The sequence below is a fragment of the Balaenoptera ricei genome, chromosome 21 (assembly GCF_028023285.1).
Source record: "Balaenoptera ricei isolate mBalRic1 chromosome 21, mBalRic1.hap2, whole genome shotgun sequence".
Lineage (NCBI taxonomy): Eukaryota > Metazoa > Chordata > Mammalia > Artiodactyla > Balaenopteridae > Balaenoptera > Balaenoptera ricei.
The window spans coordinates 33,502,542-33,525,388 of record NC_082659.1 but is presented as its reverse complement, the minus strand read 5'-3'; the positions used below and the strand labels follow the sequence as shown (position 1 = coordinate 33,525,388).

The window sequence follows — 22,847 nt, the reverse complement described above, 5'->3', positions numbered from 1 at the left end:
TCCTGTCTACTCTCTGTCCCTGCATGGCAGCTTGTTGGTTCCTGTGACTTCAGTTCTTATCCTGTCACTGAGAAGGGCTCTGTCTTAGTGAGGTGTCCAGCTATTTCTCAGTTGTAGAATCCAGTAGTTACTTTATCTTCCCAACATTGATTTTTGATTGCTCTCTGCTTCTTGAAATTCTTGTGTCATCACTTCTCTTGGTTCTGTTTTGTCTTGGTCCTTTCTGGCCTGCTTTTCCTCTGATGCTTCTAAATGTTGCTGCTCTTCTATCCTGACTTTGTCTCACTTCTCCACTCCCCTCCCTTTACTCTCTACCCCTTCCACCCACTCCACTTACCTCCACCCTCTCACTGGGCATTGTCAGTTATCACTTGCACGCTCATGTCTTTTAAATCTATCTCTAGCCTCTTTTCTAAGTTCCAAACTTCACTGTCTAAATCACCATCGGTATTTCTTTCGGAATATTCCAGAGTATATTGAGTATATTGAGTACCACAGTCCTACTCAATAGATGTTCATAATTAAATTTAACTTTCTAATTAAAATATATATTCAGAAAAGTACACAGATTGTAAGTGTATGCCTTAATTCCTAATTAAGATCCATGAAACCATCATCCAGGTCAAGAAAAGTAACATTATTTATACCTCAGAAGTCCCTCTCCAATTCATTACCTCTTTCTTTCTCCCTAAAGGTAATCACTATCCTGACTTATAATAATATAGAGCTATTTTTGAACTTTATATAAATAAAATGATATATTATGTATTCTTCTGGGTCTATTCTTTGGCTGTTGTTTGTGATATGTTGTTGACTGTAACTTGTTTATTTTCATTACTGTTTAATGTTCTACTGTATGGATATAGCATAATTTATTTGTGTAACCATTCATTGATAGTTATTTGGGTAGTTTTTATTTGAGTAGATTTTGGTGTTATGAATAATGCTGCTCTGCTCATTTTTGTGTATGCTTTATTATATATTGTGTGTATGTACTTCGTTTGGGTATATAGCCAGGAGTGGAAGTGCAGGATCATATGGTATGCTGTGTTTATTTTTAGTAGTTTTCAGAGTGGTTTTGTCAATTTATATTCCTATCAGCAGTGTAAGAGAGTTTCTTTTGTTCCACTTTCTTACCAATACTTACTATTGCCAGTCTTCATAATTTTAGCCTTCCTTGAAGATCTGCTTCCTTGATGGCTAGTGAGGTTGAGCATCTTTTCGTATGTTTATTGGCCACTTGTATATTACATATGTATTTTCTGTTGTAAAGTACCTGTTGAAGTCTTCTGTCTGTCTTTTCCTTATTGACATGTAAGAGTTCTTTGTATATACAGTACTGGATATGAACATTTGTTGGTTAAATGTGAGTTAATATCTTCCATTCTGTGGCTTGCCTCTTCACTTCTTTAATGGTGTCTTTCTAGTCTTGCGTCCTTCTTACTGTGTTCCCTACCCCAAATCAATTAGCCAGCAGTTCCTGCCAGTTACACCTTTAAATACCTCTTTTGCTCTTCTCCAGTCCTTTCATCAGTGCCTTAATGCAGGCCCTTGTTACTCAGGGCCTGGATCATAGATCATATCCCTTCCCGTCCATTTCCAACCACGTACAGAGTGACTTTTCTAAACTTCAAATCTTACTCATATCATTCCTCTGTTAAAATGTTCTCGTGGTACTTAGAGGCTACAGCATAAAGCTTAAGCCTCTTGACCTTGCTTCTGCCTTCTTTAGAGGTTACTTCAAGTTTCTACTCCTGGATGAAGTCTTTCCCGACTTTATTCCCTGGTTCCTTTTCATATTTCTTTTTAAAGAAAGGATGTGGTTGTCTTTACCACAGGCACAGTTGTTAAGACAGCTTCCTGCTGTTCATCTCTCATTTTATCTCTTGGCTGAGCAGTACTGTTAGTTTGCTTGTGTTGGACATTTTTACGTTGATGTACCATCCAACTCTCTGATTAGTCTATTTCCTTTTCAGGCTTTTTCCTCTGCCAGTCCCTTAAATATTGATGTTCTGACCTTGGCTTTCTTCTTTCCACCTGTTCTCCATGGGAGAACTCATCAACTCTGATGGCCTTACTGCCATTTTGTATGTGCAGTCAGCCCTCAAGGTATCTGCAGGGTCCGGGTTCCAGATTCAACTGACTAAGATCCACGGTTGGTTGAATTCAAGGATGTGGAACCTGCAGATATGGAGGGCTGACTGTCTATGACTTCCAGATTTTTATTTCCAGACCACCTTTTCTCTTGAACTCCAGATCCATGGGCATTGCCCCTTTGATGTTTCTTAGGCATTTTAAGCTCATTAAGTCCCAAACTAAGCTCATACCTCCCAACTCCCAAATCCAATTCTGTATGATTCTGTATTTTCTTTGAACATCCCCTTCAGGTATGCCTGCCTGTCAGATACCTCTGTGAAGCCTTTCCCTGATACCACTTTTCCCTACTTGATCACTTCTTCCTTTGTTTCCCTATCATGGTACCTGCGAACATCTGTTCTCCCCTGTAGACTAAAGGCATCTTGAGAGCTTTGTATCACTGTCCTGCACAATGGTTAGCATAAGTAGTTGAGAGGTGACTGAGAGTACCTCCAAGTGAGCACACCTGACATCAGATTCATCATCCCTTTGCTTTCCTCCTGGTTTTCTTCTTTAAAATGACTCACCTTTCGCAGTTAATGACATCACCATCTTTGCAGTTAAGTTAGTCATGTTTAATTCCTTTTCTGTCACTTCCACAACTAGCTGGTTTCTGAGTCCATAGCTATGTTTTCCTATTCCATTCCCTTAGCTTTGGTTCAGGTTCTTACCTTGTCTTCACCAGACTATTGCAATCCCTGTTTAAATGTTCTACCTATCTTTAGGTTTTCCCCAGTTTGTCTTTGTTATTGCTACTGGAATTATTTTTGTCAAATACAGTTGATCATCTCTTGGTTCAGTAACCTGTTCGTGTTTTCTTGAGGATAAAGTCCAACTTCTTTATAAGACATTCAGTGGCAGTCTTAAAGAACTGGTCTAGTCTTCCTCCCTCCGCTTATCACGGAAGCCATATCCTTTAAGCACTAGCCTTGGCAGACTGCAAACCGAAGTTCACCTTGTTTATACTACCTGTATTGCCTTTTTCTCCATCCAGTGCTGTGGAGGAACCTAGAGACCTAGCTTTAAACCTGCTTTTAACAGTTAGTATCTGTTGTCCTTGGACAAGCTTCTCAAGATACCATAACACACACGTATTAAGTACTGGCACTTAGTATGTGTTACCTTCCTTGTTCAACCCTTCTCTTCCAAACCACAGTTGGAATTTATCCTTCCCATTTGTACAGAGCTCTTACTGTTACCTTTCATTATGCTTATTAAACATCTTATTTTTCTCCTACATCACATGCCTTTTAAGGGCTGATACTATGATTTCTTGTGCTTAATTCAGTTGAATTTTTCATTCTTAGGTAATGGATTTGCTTTGCCTAATCCACACTGTATCATTTAGTTTCTAAGTGACCAACATGATTGGGATATGATTTTTTGGACCAAACTTGTCACTACGGGGACCGTTTGTAAAGGCCCAGCCAAAGCAGCTTGGTAAAAACTCACCTACTTTGTTGGAAATTTAGGAGGGGGATACATTTGTCCCAAAGTCATATGTAACTCTCGAAGGAATTTACAACTGTAATTGTAATGTCTTTATATTTATACTAAAAAAAAGCCCCAGTACCTGAGTGAATTGTGTTTTTCTTTACAGCCAGTTGCTGAACCAATCCCCATCTGTAGTTTCTGTCTTGGTACAAAAGACCAAAACCGAGAAAAGAAGCCAGAGGAACTAATCTCCTGTGCAGACTGCGGCAACAGTGGTATGTAGCCCTTGTGTCCTTGTGACACGTGCCCTCAGGCGAGAGGATGTTTGACTGGAGTTTGTACCCTTGGTCCTTAAGAAAGGAACATTTTAATTTGATTCTGGTTTTAGGTACCTGAGATGAGCTTCTAGATGAGGGAGGGATTTAAATGTATAGTTGAAATGTTTTATTCAGTTAAGTTAAATCAGGCCTCAGCTGTTATTGTTGTTTTTATAAAAAGCTTTCCATAGACTTATTTTTTTCTGTTGGTCTTTATATTTCATTGTCAAACATCTGTTCAAATCACAGCAATCAGTTAGAAGTTATTGCTGGTTTCTTTAATAATCACTACTTACCTTTCTTGATTTATGCCTCAGGCTTCATGAATAGAACCAGGATGATAACAGATTTGTTTTTCTTGATAGAAACTTACATATGTCACATTGGGAAATAGAGCGTTGACACTGCAATTTAGTGAGCTGTGTGAAACTCTGGGCTCTAAAAAAGGTTTTGCAAAGAGTCTCCTAATTTGTCAATTCCAGAGATAGTCTTGGTCTGCATTTTAAGAACTTACGCGGCTTTGCAGTATCTTTAATCATTGGCTTAATAGTCAGTGTTTTATACCAGTGACAAATAGGATTTAGTCCAGAAAGCAGAAAACACACTACATACTTCAAGGGGAGAGGAACTTAATACTAGAATCAGGGTTTTGTGAGCTCGTTGGAAGGGCTGAAGAGGCAAGCCCGGGACTGGGCCTCGAGGACTGATTCCTGGGGCGTTGCCGAGCTGGCCCACCAGGGAGCCACTGCGTCTGCCGCCACCTGGAAGAGGTGGAGGTGGGAAGTACTGCAGGACCGTTGAGTTCTGTAGCTGGTGCTGAAATGCTGAATTCGGCCATTGTCACAACTGCTTCTGGATAGCCATGAAGGTGGAGAGTTATGAAACTGGCGTTTTCATAACTTTTCATTAGAAAACAGTATCAGGAAGAAGATGGTCTTTGCTTCATTACTACCTTTCAGAAATCACCCAAACACATCCCATTGGTAGAATTTAATTCGTATCTAGAGCCTAACTGCAAGAGAGTCTGGGAAGTATAGTCTTCAGCTTTTCGGTTTTTATGTACAGAAGGCATTAGAAGGAGATGGGAAGAGATCGAGTAGTGGTGACCATATTCAGCATAATACCACAAACCAAAATGAATTCTGGGTGGGTTTCACAGTTAAATATAAACCATAAAATCCTGAAAGGTTAGACAAAAATATAGTGACATGTCATACAATACAGTGATTTCCAAACTATTTTAGTAATGGAACCCTTAAGAAATCTTATGAGAACTCAAATATATAAAACAGGTAAAAATGAATCTGGTTTAGGTGAGGTAGGAATGAAATAGGAGCAGGGAGAGGGTTGTGTTATAGCCCTGCCTTCTGAGAAGCATTATATTTGAGGTGGTCTCTGAGTTTCTGTAAGATAGGGAAGAGCGTACTTTGAAAATCTTACTGTAGAGGGGACTTTTAAAGAACTAGTAAGATAAATAACTATTAGTTACCCTTGCTATAGAAATAAATTACTACAGAACTTAGCAGCTAAAAGCAACAACAAACATTGTTTATTTCATGTTGTTTCTTTGAGTCAGGAATTAGGGAGTGGCTTATCTGGGTGGTTTTGATTTGGGATCTTTCATGAGGTTGCAATTAAGATTGCAGGTCCTGTGCTTGTGTCACCTGAAGGCTATCATGGTGACTCATTTACCTGGCTGGCAAGTTAATGCTGCCTGTTGACAGGAAGCCTCAGCTCTTTGCCCTGTGGACCTTCCCATAGGGCTGCATGAGTGTCCACAGGTGGCGGCTGAGTCCCCTAAGCAGGTATCTGAGAGAAAGAGCAAGGTGGAATTGGCAGCATCTCTTATACTTACCTTAGAAGTCACGCTGTCATTTCAGCAGTATCCTGTTTGGTGTGGGAGAGAACTACACAAGGGCGTGAACTGGTGTTGTTACCAGGAGGGCTGCTTGGAGCTTGGCTATCAGAATAACCAAGGAAGAAAGTATGGACATGGTCAAGTATACGAAATTTGGTACTTTTCAAATTGAGAACTAAAATACCCCAAATTTTAAAAAGCAAGAATTGTTTGAGAAAAATAATTGCATTAAATATGGCAAGGGGCCAAAAGCTCTAAAGTATAGAGCGTGTGCTTACATTTCTAAACGTGAAGTCTGGGGGCAGAGCCTATGAATAGGCAGTTCACACGAGAGAAAGTTAAGAGTTGAGCGTGTGAAAAACGTTCTACCCAAATAATAATAGGAGCGCACACCAAAGCAGCAGCGAAGTGTTATTTTATAGCTTTTATAGAGCTCGAAAGATAAGAGAGCCCAACCTGGAGCTGATAAAATTGCGGTAAAATATTTGTGCTTTGCTGGTGGCACTGGGTATTATATCATAGGATTTGAAGCATGTTTTGGCAGTGCAAGTCTACCTCTCAAGCTATAACAATGTTTATTTCATCTCACTCACCAACTCCTCTTTCAGGAATTTATTCTCAAGAAGGAAAGAATCTATCATCATGAAATAATTCACTTTAGTGATCTAATAACTGTTACGGGTAATTGTCTAAATATTTGCAACAGGGAAATGGTCAGGTAGGTTATAGTGTGTCAAGTCAGTGGAATATAATCAGTTTAAGGAATGTAAATATAAAGTTTGCTTGAATAAAATAATGGAGAAAAGCAAAACAAAGCCGTATATATTCTATAATTAAAACCATGCAAGGGCTTTAGTTACTTTTCAAAGGAAGAGTAGGACACGAAAGTGGCTGTTCTAGGATGATGAGATTATGGGTGAGGCTTTTACACCTCTTCCATTTTCCTTGGATGTTAGTGATGTTTTGATGATAAATTTCTTATCATCTCTTAAAAGAGAAAATTATTTAGGGATAGAAGAGAGAGGAGAGAAGATAATTTAACCAACCCTTTCTCTCACTGAAGAAAAATAAACATAACGAATTTTTAGAGGAAAGGGATAAATCTTTTCAGAGTTGAGAGCAAATTGGCTACCCTAAGTTTTTGAGAATCAAACTGATACTAACTTTTGGGAGAGGAAACATTTTTTTCTGTTACTATTAATTTTGATCACAGTAGAAATATTGCTTAGGTTTTAGTTTTAGCTTGAGTGCCTTAAATCATGAGCACATAACTCACTTTTAAATGGTGGGATTTTTAAAATATATTTTTTAGTTATAAAAGTAACACATGTTATTGTTTTAAAAATGAGAGCACAGAAGGGTATAAAGTAAAATGTAAAATCCTTTTCCTGCAAAATATTTATAGCTATATCCTAGGATGTTACAGTTGTAAACAGTTTTTGTGTTATTCTTCCAGAAATGGCCCAGGCATGTTTTGTATTCGTATGCATGGGAGCATGTGTACACACATAGTGCTTTAATTAATGCAGGCTTAAAAAAAGTTTGGAGTTTGTCAAGTTTTTTATAATCAAATTGGGGAGGGTGATGTATTTAGCACGCATAAACCTGAATTGAGTGCCCAGTCCTGATGAGGCGTGTGTGGCAAGCTTCCAGGGGCTTCTTGTTTTCCTTGATGTTTTGATTTAAGAAAATTGCCTTTTTCTACCTCATTCCTTTAATACAGTTACAAAATGATTCTTGATTGTTTCGTTTGCGAACTTTCCCCTTATTAGGTCATCCATCCTGTTTAAAGTTTTCCCCCGAGCTAACGGTTAGAGTGAAGGCCTTACGGTGGCAGTGCATCGAGTGTAAAACGTGCAGCTCCTGTCGCGATCAAGGCAAAAATGCAGTGAGTATCTTCGTCTTCCAACGTGAATATTTCATTTAGAAGTAGAATGTACAACTGGCATTTTCCTCTAAGTATGGTTGGTTATTTTCAGTCACTTGGTCCAGCAGAATTTAGAACAGTAGCTCCTTCAAGTTACACATCATTAGTTTAGAATACTTGCTCATTGACACTTGGATGATTTCTAGGTAGTTTCTGAAGCACCTTAATTGTATGTTTGCAGAGAGACTAGCTACGTTAAAGAAATACTCGTGAAATTTGTTTGAGTAATATGGAGGTATTCATTTAGGGATGGTCAGTTATATTAATTACAGTCATCCGTTTCTCTTCTTTTATTAAAACAGACTAAAGTTAGCTTGTATCTGGCTACTGGATAAACTTAAAAGTAATGAAACTTTAGTTTTTATTAAAGATGGATGAAGCAAAACTTTTTGCTAACTCAGGCTGTCCGTTTACTCAACTAATAAAAATTAAGGGAACTTTTATTAATCTGGTAACTCATCTTCTTTATGGAAAGGAGCTTCCTAGGTTTCATGAAGTCGTGATCCTGACATGTTTCACAAGGTTGAACCAAACTGTTCTTTCTCTCCTTTAGGATAACATGCTCTTTTGTGATTCCTGTGACCGAGGTTTTCACATGGAGTGTTGTGATCCGCCACTCACCCGGATGCCAAAAGGTAAGAAATACTTTCTGAAATCAGTCTGGCAATATAAAGGGGCAGGTTAGTGAAAGCGCTTTTTAATCTGCTTTGTTAAGATGAGAGAATAATTTGCATCTTTCTATTTGGTGTTGTGTAAGTAGAAAGAGAGCGAGCAGTCACCCTAAAGGTGGGGATAGGTCTTTCTGTTTAGGCATCCTAACATTCTTATGTGGTGTGGATTTATTATTAGTTTCCTCTGTTTTCATTATTTAAGTATCCATGGAGGGTGAAGGTGTTCATTTATAATTTTTTGCCAACTCTCTATAGCTAGAGGGCAAAATACTTGCCTTATGTAATAGTTTGAAATATCTGTTTCTTGAAAGGAAGAAGTGAAGTTGTATTAGGTCATGTTGATTATATCACAGCTCATCACTTTTGAGGGGCCTAAAGCTATCAGGGCCTCTGATTTATCGAAAACCTTAAAAATGTTATAACATTTTGCAAACAAACAGGTGCCCAAATCAGAAGAATACAGCTTAATAATGTTATTCTATTCTTTTGACTCCTGTTCCTTGAAAGGTATTTAGTTGGGATACAGTTGCCTGTTGGTTGGATTTTCATCTTATCGTATGCTTATAAGTTTCTTAAAAAAAAAAAAAATCATTAGTCTTCTCTGCTTTGTCTTACCATAAATTCATTTTCAACTCGGATTTTGTGATTTATAGGTTTCTTAAGTAAAATGCTTATGGGATACTTGATGTGTCTGTTTGAAGAAATTTTTCCTGTTGATGGAAAGGGACTCAACCTTAGTTATAGCCAAGTTATTCCACTTTAGGATTTTACTTGAGTTCCTCTGTGCCACTATTGATTGTCACCTTTTGAAGAGCCTACATTTATATGTATTGGAAGAATAAGTATCCCCCATTTCCTACCTCTTCCATTTACTTGAAATGTGGACAAAAGGCCTTCTGAGAATCCTTCAAGATAGTAAAGATTTTCTTAGGACTTCATTCCTGTGTATTTAATGCCTACAAAGGAAGTTTTTGGAAGCTTAAAGCAGGCAATATTTTATTTTGAAATAATTTCAGATTTACAGAAACGTAGTACAAATAGTACAGAGAGTTCTCATTGTACCCTTTACTCAGCTTCCCCTAAAGTTAACATCTTACAGTTATTGAAACCAGGAAACTAACATTGATCTGATGTGGTTAATCTACAGACCTTATTTGAATTTCTGGTCCTGAGAATCCAATCCAGGATGTCACATTACATTTAGTTGTCATATTTCCTTACTCTCTTCCAGTCAGTTCCTCAGATTTTGTCTTTCCTGACCTTGACACTTTTGAAGAATACTGGCCAAGTATTTTGTAGAAAGTCCTTCGTTTTGGGTTTGTCTCTTGCTTTATCGTGATTAGACTGAGGCTATGCAGTTTGACAAGAATACTAGAGAAGTGATGTTGTGCCCTCTTAGTGTATCATAACAGGGGTGTATTATACTGGTCTTATTAATAGTGGTGTTAACTTGGACCACTTGATTATAGTGGAGAAACTTGACAGACACCTTAAAGTTACTCTTTTTCTGCTTTGTATCTCCTTTAGCATCAGTCATTGATTCGTGCATGCACCACTTTTTACTGTGGTGTTTGTCTACATAGTGATGATTTTTCTATTTCCATCATTTCTTCTACATTTACTAACTGTAATTCTGCTATAAGAAAGAGTGATCCCCAGCTGTGAGATGATCTGAGGTGATGCCTGTTTGGCAAACTTTGGTTTTTGCTGTCAGAGCTCCCATCCTGGCTTCTGAAGCCGATATGGTTGCCCTGGGGTGGGCACCCCCTGGCTCCCACGGGCTCCCAGGTTTGACTCTATCCATTTGGAGTGGTTTGGGGACCCCAAAGCCTTTGCTCCTGTTGGTTTGTCCCTGACAGCAGACAAAGCCTTGTGCTGCCCTCAGTTTTCCCCCTTTATTTCTTTTGAAGAACCAATTTTTCACGGTACTTGTCCTGATTGTTTTCATAGTGTTCAAACCTGTATTTTTGTATGTAGGGGGAAATAATTTTCTCAACACTAATCGTTAATAAATACTGTATTAAATTGTCATGAAGGAGTTCTTGTTTAATAAATGGACATGTAAAAACAACAAAAAAAACACACCAAAAAAAAAAAAGAAAGAGTGATCCCTTTCTCCCACTTATTTATTTATTCAGCTATTCAAATCATTATGGACTCATGGATATTTATTTTATTCTATGGCTTATAGTCCATTGCTGTGATTATTCCTTTTTTTCTGGATTGACCCAGATCTGGCTGTTGGGAGTTCCTTCACGTTGGGTTCTGGGTCCTTTTCACATGCCTTCATCATCTGTTGAGCACTTCTTTATTTCCTGGCACCACAAGCTGTTCCAGGTTATCTTGTATTTTCCCAGCTCCAGTCCTGGACTCAGCCATTCCTCTATGGGAACCTGGCTTCTTTTCTTGCAGAACAGTAATTAGAAGCCCGTATGTGGGTTCTGGGTATAAAGTGAGGATCAGTGGACTTCAGCCATGTGTGGCCTTCAGGATATTTGTGAGTCTCTTCCAGTTGTTTGTAGAATTTTGTGTGTGTATGTTTTCATGTTTATTTTTCTGGGGGGCTTTTATCAGATTTTCAAATGAGAGTCCTTGACCTGAAACAGGTTAAGAACTCCTGGCTTAGAGTATCTGAACTCTTTCAGTGTATTTATGTCCATTGTGCTTTTATGTGGAATTTTCTTTCTTTATAGGCATGTGGATATGTCAGATATGTCGACCTAGGAAAAAAGGACGAAAACTTCTACAGAAAAAGGCGGCACAGATAAAACGGCGCTATGCTAATCCAATAGGACGTCCAAAAAACAGGTTAAAGAAACAAAACACGGTGTAAGTTGTACTTGTGGCAAGGTGAGGGGAGAAGAGCGTAGGGTCTTCTCTGTAGCACAGGGTTCACTTGTTTGCTCTGCGAAAAGACACGCAGTTGTCATAGCTGCCACTTTTATGTAATAATAATGGCTAACTCTTACTGAGCCCTTAATAAAGTGCCAAGGCACTCACTGTTCTAAGTGCTTGACTTGTGTTAAATCATTTAATTCTCCCACCAGCCCAGTGAAGTAGGTACTGTTGGTACTCTCCTTTTTCAAAGGAGGAAACTACAGTCTAGAACGATTAACTTGCATAGTTTATAGTACGTGTTCAACTGAGATTAAAACCCCAATAGGCTGGCCCCAAGGTCTGGCTCTAAACCGTTACCTTAGATTGCTTCTTTTACCTAAAAAACAAGGAAGAAAAAATTACATTATTGAAGCATTTCACAGATTCTTCTCTTGATGTAATCTCAGTAGTTTATTTCTGTTATATGTACAGATTGCTGGATAGCTTCTCCTGTTGAGGTCATAGCTAAGTTCCATTTCTGTGTCCTGAAGTAAAATAATGTGAATTTTCATCTGTTAACAGAAATCAGGGATATAATTATCTCTTGTGGACTAGAAAACTGGGCTAGGTCTGGAGGAGGTGGGGCAAGATTAAGTAGCTAATTTTCTCTTTTCTTTGGAGTATCTCTACAGTAATTCACCTTTGATGATATGTAAACTATCTTTAGGCCTGTCAACCTCTCACAAAATTTACCCACCCTTTGTACACTTAAGACGAAGGTGGTATAGCTGAAATGAGTGGGCATTAGCAGCTTGAAATACATAGAACCAGTATTGTAGTTCATATTTTAAATCTTAAATCAAGCTTTAACTTTCCTGTAAAAAGATCTTTTGATTCCTGACTTGCAGAGAGTAACCCATCCTTATGTTTAGAGGTAAGAGTATAACTCTGAGTTGGTGCAGAGATCCTTGGACTTCGTACCTGGAAAGGTCTTAGTTTTTCTCTGGTACAACTTTCATTGTATAGATGAAGACACTGTTGTTTAAAGAGAAAGTGATTTGTCCAAGATATGCAGCTAGTAAGTGGCAGAATTATGACTCAGATATGCCCTCTGACTCCTGGCCTAGGATTCTTTTCACTATAAAATGAATAGGCTTCCCAGAAATAGATGTTTCTAATAACATTACTTTTTAGTCATATAATATTTACAGTTTATGGAATATTCTTAACGATATAGATTTTTAAAATATAGTTGTAGGTTATTTACTGTGTGTTATATATTAAATAGAAACCACATAAAGATTTCTTTTTAATAGTTTCCCTTTTCCCTGTTTGATTCTTTAGGTCAAAAGGTCCCTTCAGCAAAGTTCGAACAGGCCCTGGAAGGGGTCGGAAACGTAAAATCACTCTCTCCAGCCAGTCAGCATCGTCATCAGAAGACGGCTATCTAGAGCAAATAGATGGCTTGGACTTCTGCAGAGATGGCAGCGTCCCCTTGAAGTTCAATAAGAAAACCAAAGGGCTCATCGATGGCCTTACCAAATTCTTTACCCCTTCCCCTGACGGGCGGAAACCTCGAGGGGAAGTGGTGGACTACTCTGAGCAATATAGAGTCAGGAAAAAGGGCAACAGAAAATCAAGCACTTCAGATTGGCCCACAGGTAAAAGTTTGTTCACTTAGAAACAAAAAGTATTCCAAAGTGTGTTATTTGGAATAACAATAGTTATCTGGAGTAGATTTATATTTGATTATTAAAAATTGGTCTTGGACTATAAGAATGTGCTGAAGATATGTATGTAGGTGATGCTCAAGTGATAACTATGGCAGGAACTTAGAGGCTAGAGGTGAAGTTGGAGAATGGACAGGTAGGAGTTTTAGAGAAAAGAAGATGCTTTTTGGGTAGAACCACAAAGAATCTGCCTACAGAAATTTAGTGTATAACCTTGACTCAAGGATAACGTTATGTAATATTTCATAAATTACAAAATAAATTATGTGATGAACATCAAGATGCTTACTTTATTCCTGGAAGGATATTGCAGAGTATAGGTAAATATTGGGTTGGCCCAGAAGTTCATTTGGGTTTTTCCAAGCCTGAACGAAGTTTTGGGCAAACCCAATAAAATGCTGTTGATCTGAGCATAAGTGAAAGACCAAACTATATGCAAATATGATGAGGTCATTGATTTTTCTACTTCAGATCTTGGCAAATACAGTTGTAATTTTTCATGGATTATACATAAAAAGAAAGAGAAAGAGAACCACAGCTTCAGACCATTTGCTTATGTGTCAGGCTCAGGTCCCTAGTTTTCAAAGTAGAAAACAGCTGTGGAGAAGAGTTAAAAGTATAGCAGATAATTCAAGTCAGAGGAGAACATTTTGATGAGCTGTCCAGATAATTAGAGCTGGTCTCATCGCTGTTGAGTTGCAAGAGCCTAACCGTGTGAAGAAAGTTAGAAAGGGCTCTGAGGAAAGCAGAAGAACAAGAATGGGCTCTTGGATCACAGGGCTGAGTCTGTAGTGTCTCATGTGCTGCAAGGACTTCCTTAACTTTTATTTCCTTCCCCACAGTTTCCCATTGGTGATTGTATTCACCGCTTCATCATTCCTGCTTATATCAATGATTGATTGGTCCACTGCAGGAGAGAAAAGTCCTCATCCTTGTCAGGTCCCCCCTTTTATGCTGTATTGATTGGCTTTTCACCTGAGTGGCAATCAACTAACTACAGTTTAAGCATTTAAGTACTTTTCATGTCTTTATCAGCCATGTAGACTGTAGATAAGCTCCACTCTGAGTACATTTATCTAAGAAAATATGCAAGCCATTTAGGTTGGATTTAGGAAGGAATCTCTTAAAGCAGATCGTGATAAAAGGCATTTTTGAATTAACCATTTCACTGGCAGTGGATTATTAGAAGAATCTACTGGAAAGTGTTAGAAATTATTAGAGCAAATGTATAAAGTATATGGAGAACCAATATTGAGCTTTAGGCATTGGTATGAGCTTTTGCTTTAATTGGCTCTGTCATTTTCTTTGTGAATTGTAGAGTTTAAGAAGCAGTCTGCACCATCTGATACAATGCTGCGGAATACTGTGCTAGATCTGTGCCTGCATCCGTCTGTGTCATGCACTAGGGGGCATTAAAGGCACAGAATATCTTCAGATTATAGATGTATTTTTCAGTTTAGGAATATTGTCAAGAGTGAGTCCTTGTCCTTCCTCTTACACTAAATGAGTAACTGTATGTGCAATTGATTTTTAAAAGAGAACTGTCTGTCACTAATGGGTTTTTTTCAGCCATACTCATACAGAGAGGAAGTGAGACCAAATCAGTGTCATCTTCAAATGCAAAGGATAGTGATCTACTTAATCCCCCAGTGCTCCTTTCACTCATTTCTTTACCCATTTGAGGAAGGTGCATCATTTAGTGTATGCTTATAATAATTTGTCATACTTACCCAGAGGATTACCATCTGTGATACTCAGGCTTTGGAGTTTGTGCTTTAAAAGGGTACCCAGAATGTGAGGGGAGTTGGTAGTACTTGGCATCAGTTAAAGTAGCTATTTGACATACATCTTTTTGTTGAGATAAGAATGTATTGGCCTTATGAAGATTGCAGAATCATTGAGAATTTTAAAAGGAGCAAAATTTCCTTGTTTTGCTCTGAAGTGATGAAAATTATGTCTTGCTATAACATAAACTTCTTCCATACTACCAAAGAATGAAGAAGCAATATTTGCATGTTGACATGTTAAACTCATATTAAAAGTTTTATATTCATGTTATTTCAAAATAGACTTCATACTTCTTAGACCTTTTTCCTGTTCTACTTTTATATGTATGTATGTATATACTGAAGTATCTCTTTTAATGAAGTTTAAATTTAGTTATTTAGTTAATATTTTTAAGCAGCTTTAAGTCAATTCAGGGTTTTCATTATAAGGCAGATATAATATGTACATATTGTTTATTGACTAGTATCTTTCTGGGAGTCAATTTAATGTTATCCTCTTCTCTTTTATATAAATAATATTAAGACTTTTGAAATTTGTTCTAGTTCATGTGCTAAACTGAAGGTAGCATTAATAACGTGAGCCCTTTCTTAATGTGCAGACAATCAGGATGGCTGGGACGGCAAACAAGAAAGTGAGGAACGGCTTTTTGGGAGCCAGGAAATCATGACTGAGAAAGATATGGAATTATTTCGTGATATCCAAGAACAAGCACTGCAGGTAAAGTTGAATATTCAGATGGGACAAGCAGTTTGTTCATGGATGAGAAACAGAGGATTAATTATTTTGTGGGTAAAGCAGTAATAGCAATTTATTTATCCATCTGATCTGCGAATAGATGTGGTTTGTGCGTGTGCATAGTTTGCTGGTTAAGGTGTTCTTTTCAAACCCATGATAAGTGCTTTGGTTTTGCAGATAAACACATTGCTTTGACTACCAGTATCAAATGAGCTTGGTTTATTTATCAATATTTTCTGTCTTATATATGAAGAAGAGTTTAGGATTTTACCAACAAACAAAAACCAAGCCTCTCTCAAGTGATAAAACACATACTCATTAATTCAGGAAATATTTATTAAATGCTTCTGCCTTAATCCTTTGTTAACACGTAGCAAGATAATAAATGTACAGACACAGAACCTACTTATGTGCCAGATGCTAGAGATGCCAAGGTAAATAAAATGACAGGATTCATTCTCTAGCCAGGAGAGACTTGTAAATAGATAATTTCCTTAATGTGAAAGTTTAATTATAGAATACATGGAATTTGGGGAGTATGGGAGGCAAGTATGTACTTCTGTCTGGGGAGGTCAGAGAAGGATTCATTGAGGGGAAATACTACTTGAGGTGGTCTTAAGAATGTATAGGAGTTTATCAGGATGACAAGGAATGGGGTCCCATATAATTAGAAGGAACAGAAGTGCGAAGATTTGAAAATGGGGGAAAATGTGAAGAACATAGGGTGTAGATAATGGCAGGAGAACAGATTGGAAGAGTGCAGGGGTAAATCATAAAGGCTCTTTTGGATTGTGTTTATCTTTTGTCTTTTCCTTCTTTGCCACCAACTCAGTGTGTAGGCCAAGTTGAGTTCTGTCTCTTCTCTTGAAATTAAGAATTTTTAAGGCCGATGCTGGGGGTTCCTGCTGCGTAGGTGAAACTCTTTGGATTAAGAGACCCATTAGTGAATAGATTGTTATGTAGAGTATTTTTGAAAAATAAAGACAACAGTATAAATATTCAGCAAACATTTACTCGGCATTTCACCATCTTATGATTTAACCAGGTATTGGCTTTGAGTCAGGTAGATCTGAGGTCAAACCTTGGTCTTTCATTTACTAACGTCTACTTCAGACAAGTTGCTTAACCTCTGAAGGCATATTCTTTTCCGGACAATAAGTAAAAAAAAAAAAGTGTTATAGGTACTGTAGTAGAAAGTTACGTGATGTTCAGTGGGAATTCAAAGGAGTTCTTCACTTTTTAAGGACCATTTTTTTTTCCTGAATAAGTTGCAGACATATGCTAATGCTTTTTATTCCTGCTAATTTGTGTGTATTTCCTAAAAACAAGGACGTTCTTATACGTGACCACAGTACAGTCATTGCATCAGGAATTTAACACCAGTGAAGCATGTTACCTAATCTGGAGATTTTAATCAAATTTCACCAGCTGTACCACTAATGTTCTTTATAGCAAAAGGAAAAAAAGCCTTGTCCTGGTCCACTGTCCAGTCTAGGATCATGTATTTCGTTTACTTGTTGTGTCTCCTTAGTCTCCTTTAACCTGGAACACTTTCTCAGTCTTTATCTTTCACGCCCTCGACATTTTTGACATGTGCAGGTCATTTATTTTGTAGAATGTCTACAGAGGTGACGTGTCCTCGTCAGCGTGTCATACCAGGAGGCACGTAGTAGGTGTTCGTCCTGTTACAAGTGGTGTTAACTTGATCACTTGGTTACAATGGTATCGTGCCTTGTTTCTTCTCTGTGAAATCATTTGCCCTCTGTAATTATTGATATGTATCTTGTGGGAATACACTTTATGTAAATATCCTGTTTCTTATCAAATTTTACCTCCTAGACTTTGCTGGTTGCTTTAGATGGAATTAGATGATTTTCTAATTCCATCATTTATTTTACGTTTATTAATTGACGTACTGCTGTAAGGAAGAGCCTTTCCTTCTTCCTGTCAGTCTGTCTATCCATCCATCCATCCATCCCTCCCTCTATCCATATGTCTGTCTATCTGTGACTTGTAGATTCTTATTTTATGAGTTATCTTATCATTTGTTGCTATTGATATTTATTTTGATGCTCAGATTGTTCCAGATTTGGGCAGGGGGAACTTCAAGCCAGCCCCTGCATCATTCCGACGTGTCTCTGTCATTTCCTGCCCCCCACAGATTGAGAACATGTATTGTGATTTTAATCTCTACCTCACCCTTAACTTTGGTTTTTTTGTGTGTGTTACTTTCTCCAATTTATTCTATTCATTTGGTGATTTTTAAAATTGAGGTATAATTGACATATAACATTGTATTAATTTCAGGTGTACAACAAAATGATTCAATATTTGTATAGTCCATATTCATATTTACTTTTGGCCACAGCAGTATATCCTAGGCTCTTGTTGTTCTAGCTGTAGATTCAGCCATTTCTCTAAGAATCCCTGGTTCCTTTTATTGGAGAATAGGAGTCAGTGGTAGTTCTGTTCTTTTACTTGCTCAGGCCCAAAGAGGTGTCATCCTTGATTTTTTTTCTGTCTCATGCTCTGTACATATTCAGTTCATCAGCAAATCCTGTTGGTTCTACCTGCACAGTATATCCAGAATGTGACTACTACTTTTCCCTTCCACCTCTGTCTTAGCCTAAGCTGCCATCACCCCTTGCTTGGGCTGTTGTGATGTCTCCAGACTCGTCTGCTTGCTTCCGCTCCTGTTCCTCACCCCAGTCTTTAGTCTGTATTCTTTATACAGGGCCCGGAGTGAATGTTTGGAAACATACCACTCCTCTGCTCAGAAGCCCTCCAGTGTCTTTCAGTCTTGCTTAGAATGTTTAAAAAGGCCCACCGTGACCTTGTGCCTGCCCCCCTCTTCCACGTTGTCCTCCCACTCTTGTCCTTCTTTGCTCTGCTCCAGCCACAGGCCTCCTCCTCTTCCTCAGACACACCAGGCACCCTTCTGCCTTGGAGCCTTTGCACTTACTTCTCCCCGTCTGGATTGCCCTTCCTCTGGCCCAGACATCTAGTTGGCTCACTCTGTTTAGGTCTCTGCTCCTGTCACCCATGAGAGAGGCCCTTCCTAAATCCCAAACTGAAATAGCATACATTTATCCCCACTGTATCACTCAGTGTCCCCCTACCTCCTTGCTTGTCCTATATAGTTCTTATCACTTCCTGAATGTAAATATTTATTTCTAGAATGTAAGTGCCTTGAGAACAGGCACTTTCTTTTTGGTCACTGCTCTTTATACCAAGTACCTGGAATATAGTAAAGGCTCAGTAAATATTTGTTTAACGAATGGATGTTTAAGTGAAATTTTCTGCTGGGAGGAATGGGCCAGGAGTTGGAATAATAGGAGTGTGAAGAGAAAGATTACTAGGGAGAGTTAAAAGGGGTGCTGAGCCTTGCTGAGACCCAGTGGAGACAATATAAATTTGTATTGACAATAATCTGGCTAATTGTGTGTTTCTTCCAGCATTTTATTAAACTTGTGATTGTCCATGTATGTATCTAGCACCAAAGAAATAACTAAATATTTGAATTCTAATCTGTGCTTATTTTCATTGGCAGTGCACTGAAATTCTGATGATGGTGGTATTTCTGCATGAGGCTCTTTCATTTGGAATTCATGTGCCCGGCATGGAACTAGAGCTATATAGGCTGAACAAAAAGTCATAGCTTCTGCCTTCATGAAACTTTGCCTCATGAGTGAGACAGATAGTAAACAATCATACAAACAAATCTGTTATTACAAACTGATAAGTAATAGGAAGAAAATAAGAATGCAATGAGAAGTTATAGTAGACACTTCCTGGTCCAGGTGTCTGGGATTCCTCTTTTAGGGTGGTGATAATTTACACAGGGACCTAAAGGTTGAGTGGAAAGTCAGCAAGGCACAGAACTACTAAGAAGAATGTTCCAGACATAGGGGCTGCCTGTGTAAACGTCTTGAGGCATAAAGAAGCTTGGTAAATTTGAGAAACTGAAAGAAGGCCAGTATAACTAGAGTACAGTGAATAAAAGGCACAAAAGATGAAGCTGAAGAGATAAGCTGAGGACATAAGTTAGGATTGGGGTTTTTATTGTAATTGTAGTGGGAAACCATTGAATGATTTTTTTAGAATATTCTTTTCCATTATGGTTTATTATAAGATATTGAATATAGTTTCCTGTGCTATACAGTAGGTCCTTGTTGTTTATCTCTTTTGTATATAGTAGTGTGTATCTGTTATCCCAAACTCCTAATTTATCCCTCCCTGTCCCTTTCCCCTTTGGTAACCATTAGTTCGTCTTCTATGTTTGTGAGTCTATTTCTGTTTTTTAAATAAGTTTCATTTGTATCATTTTTTTTAGATTCTACATATAAGTGATGTCATATGATATTCGTCTTTCTTTGACTTACTTCACTTAGTATGATAATCTCTAGGTCCATCCATGTTGCTACAAATGGCATTATTTCATTCTTTTTTATGGCTGAGTAGTATTCCATTGTATATATCTACCACATCTTCTTTAATCATTGAATGATTTTAGCAAGGAAATAGAAAGATCAGATTTGCATTAATTTTTTTTTTTTTTTTGGCCACTCTATGAGGAATGGATTGGAATTAGGCAAGAGTCAAAGCCAGGAAACCAATTTAGAGGCTTTTTCAGTGATCCAGATGGAAGAAGATGGTGACTTAGACTAGAGAGGTGGCAGTGGAAATGGGAGAAAAGTGGATGGATTTAGAGTGCATTTCAGAGACGGAGTCAGCAGAACTTGGTGGTAGATTCAATGTGCAGTATAAAGGAGCGGGAGGTTGTCAAGGACAGCGCCCTGGCTCTCTGACCTAATGAAACAGAGAAAGTGGGTTGAAGCCAGTGGGGAGAGTCACTATTGATTAGATTAGATGCTTTTAAATAATAAAAGCATTCATAAACATAACATACAAAGTCATTTTTGAGAGCCTAGATATTCTTTAGTAGAAACTGCTTCAACCTTTGTTCCACAAATTTTGCAGGAAGATTTTAGTACAGGGTCTTACGCAGTCTTCATAAGAGATAAATTATAAAGGAGTTAATATAGGAATCCATCCAACCAAAAATCCATCATTTATTAAGTACCTACTTTGTTCTAGAAACTATGCTAGGTGCAGGCACTATGAATGAGACATTGTTTTTATTTTCATAGAGCTTTTACTGTTTAGTAGGAAACGTACTCACAAAAGCAAGTCCAATAGTGATGGCTCATAGTGATGATCTTGAACAATTAAATTTTGTGTGATACATTATCTAATTAAGTTGAGCATTATTGAAATGTTTAGCAAGTGCCCCCCCCCAAAAAGAGTCACCTATTAATTGGTTTTGCTTTGTTTTTGGTTTTTTTTGTTTTTTGTTTTTTAATTTCAGGAGAAGGATATAGTTTGCCTGGTACTATGTTCCATCATTATTAGCTAGTCAGTGAACACTTCATGAAAAAGAACCACCTCTAAAAAGAAAAACAGAAGCATAAGAAATTAGTAGTATAGGCTTTTGTTTGGAATTATATTTCAACAGTGATCTTGTGAGCTTGGAAGAAATGGTTTTTCTTAAAAGATGCATCACCAGAAAGAAGCATTTGTATTCAACTCATTACACTGAAGAGCATAACAGCCTCCTCGAAATATATAGAATGATTTTTACATAAAATATCACCAAATAGCACATTATATTTCGATAGTAATTTTAGTGCTTTCTAATTTTGAAGGATTTGATTGTTTTTTTTTTTTGTGGTTCTAGAAAGTTAACAGCATTTTTGAAATCTGTGTGGGCTACTAAAATAATTTTCTTCTTTGCATAAAGAATTGAACAGTTAATTAGAAATGGAATAAACTAGGTTCAACAACTCTCTTCACCCTATGAGGTAAGGATTGTTATCCCTATTTAATTAAGTAATTAATTTTTTTCCTAGAAAAATGTTTATCTTAGAATTAACAAAACATGCGTGTAAAAGCATATTTACACATGCTTAACATTATATGTTAAGCATATAATTATATGCTTAACATTAACATTATATGCCCAATGTCACAACTACCTAAACAGTCATTCTCAGGCCAGGATGTACTTCAAAACCATCTTAACCTGCCTAGGCTCTGTTCAGGTATTCAGAAACTCCAGGAACTGGGGAGAAGCGGCCCAGGCACAGTATTTAGGAAACACTTTCCAGATGATCTTGTAATTGGGAACTGCTCTAAGATATATGAGCCTGTTAGCTACAACTAGAATAGGAAAGTCAAGGTGCGAAGGCGGTTCTATAACTTTAAGCAGTTAGTTCTCATCCACATTAATTGTCTGAGATTTTTGAAAGTGGTGACAGGTACATAGGTAACCGATGTATAGAGATTGTTTGGCGAATCTTCATCTTTGTTACGTTTTCTGGACAACTGCACACAGATACGGTATGGGACATTCCTTATTCCTTTGGCCCAGCAGCTTTGTTGAGCCTGGTGTCAACGCGCACATCTGGAGTTCCCATCTCCTTCATGGCAAATTTCCGGATTTCTTTGAGTGCCCGAAGGGCATGCTTCTTGAAACCCACTCCATTTTACACAAGGAAACCGAGACTTTTAGTTGAGTGACTTTCCTGAAGTTATGTAACTAGTAATGGTAGAGGTGGATTAGAGCTGGAGCCTGTGTGACTTCCATTTTTGTGCCCCTGATCACAGTAACATCCTGCATTACCCTGTGAAAGATGTTACAGAGGCATCAAAATCATAAAGCCTATACTGAATGCAAGTAGGAAAAGGTAAGATAAACAGCAAACAGTGGCACAGAGTACCAATTGATGTAATTTGTTGCTGTATTAAATGATATGGACTGTTCCATATGTTCACAGTATATACTAGGATTAGTAAGAGTTGGTATGATCTGAGATGGTCACAGAAGAAGCAGGATTTAGGTAAATGAAGAGAATGAGGGCTTACCAGGTAGAGTAAACAACATTAACTTCAGCTTTGAGGAATACAGTGTATATATTGTATTAATACAAGAGACATTGTGATTATTGGTCCATCAGGTCAACAAATATTTGAGGGCCTACTATGTGCAGGTCATACTGTGGCGATGATGTAGAAACACAATAGCTGCCTGTGAAGGTGTTATAACACGGGCAGTCCTTGCTTTGCATGGCGCTGTGCTGATGGGGACACATGCATATCAGAATTGTGTTCGTGCTTCATGCACTCTGTAGCGACTGAAATTGGATCTCAGTTTTGATATGCATAAATTTCAGTTAACATGGTAGCATGCAAAGCAAGGACTGCCTGTAGTTTAGTCTGAGAGGTAAAACTGCATGGAACATTGTTGGGTAATGGTAAAAAATATATTGAATTACTGGTATAGGGCTGGATTTTAGAGGGCTTTGAAAGCTAGTAAGAGGATGTTAGTTTTAGCGTGCTGGGGTTTTAAGGTATCTCCATGACTGCTTTTTTGTT

The 22,847-nt window shown here is 37.9% G+C and overlaps 1 protein-coding gene across 1 annotated transcript in view; it reads left to right on the top strand.

Annotated features, from left to right (window-relative positions):
- Window positions 1–22,847, top strand: part of KAT6A (lysine acetyltransferase 6A) — a 107,793-nt gene that overhangs the window by 51,920 nt on the left and 33,026 nt on the right. The window contains exons 3-8 of the mRNA XM_059909215.1: window positions 3,737–3,845; window positions 7,518–7,633; window positions 8,226–8,307; window positions 11,037–11,172; window positions 12,505–12,821; window positions 15,277–15,395. Coding sequence (XP_059765198.1) covers window positions 3,737–3,845; window positions 7,518–7,633; window positions 8,226–8,307; window positions 11,037–11,172; window positions 12,505–12,821; window positions 15,277–15,395 — 879 coding nt within the window. The remainder of the gene's footprint in view (window positions 1–3,736; window positions 3,846–7,517; window positions 7,634–8,225; window positions 8,308–11,036; window positions 11,173–12,504; window positions 12,822–15,276; window positions 15,396–22,847) is intronic.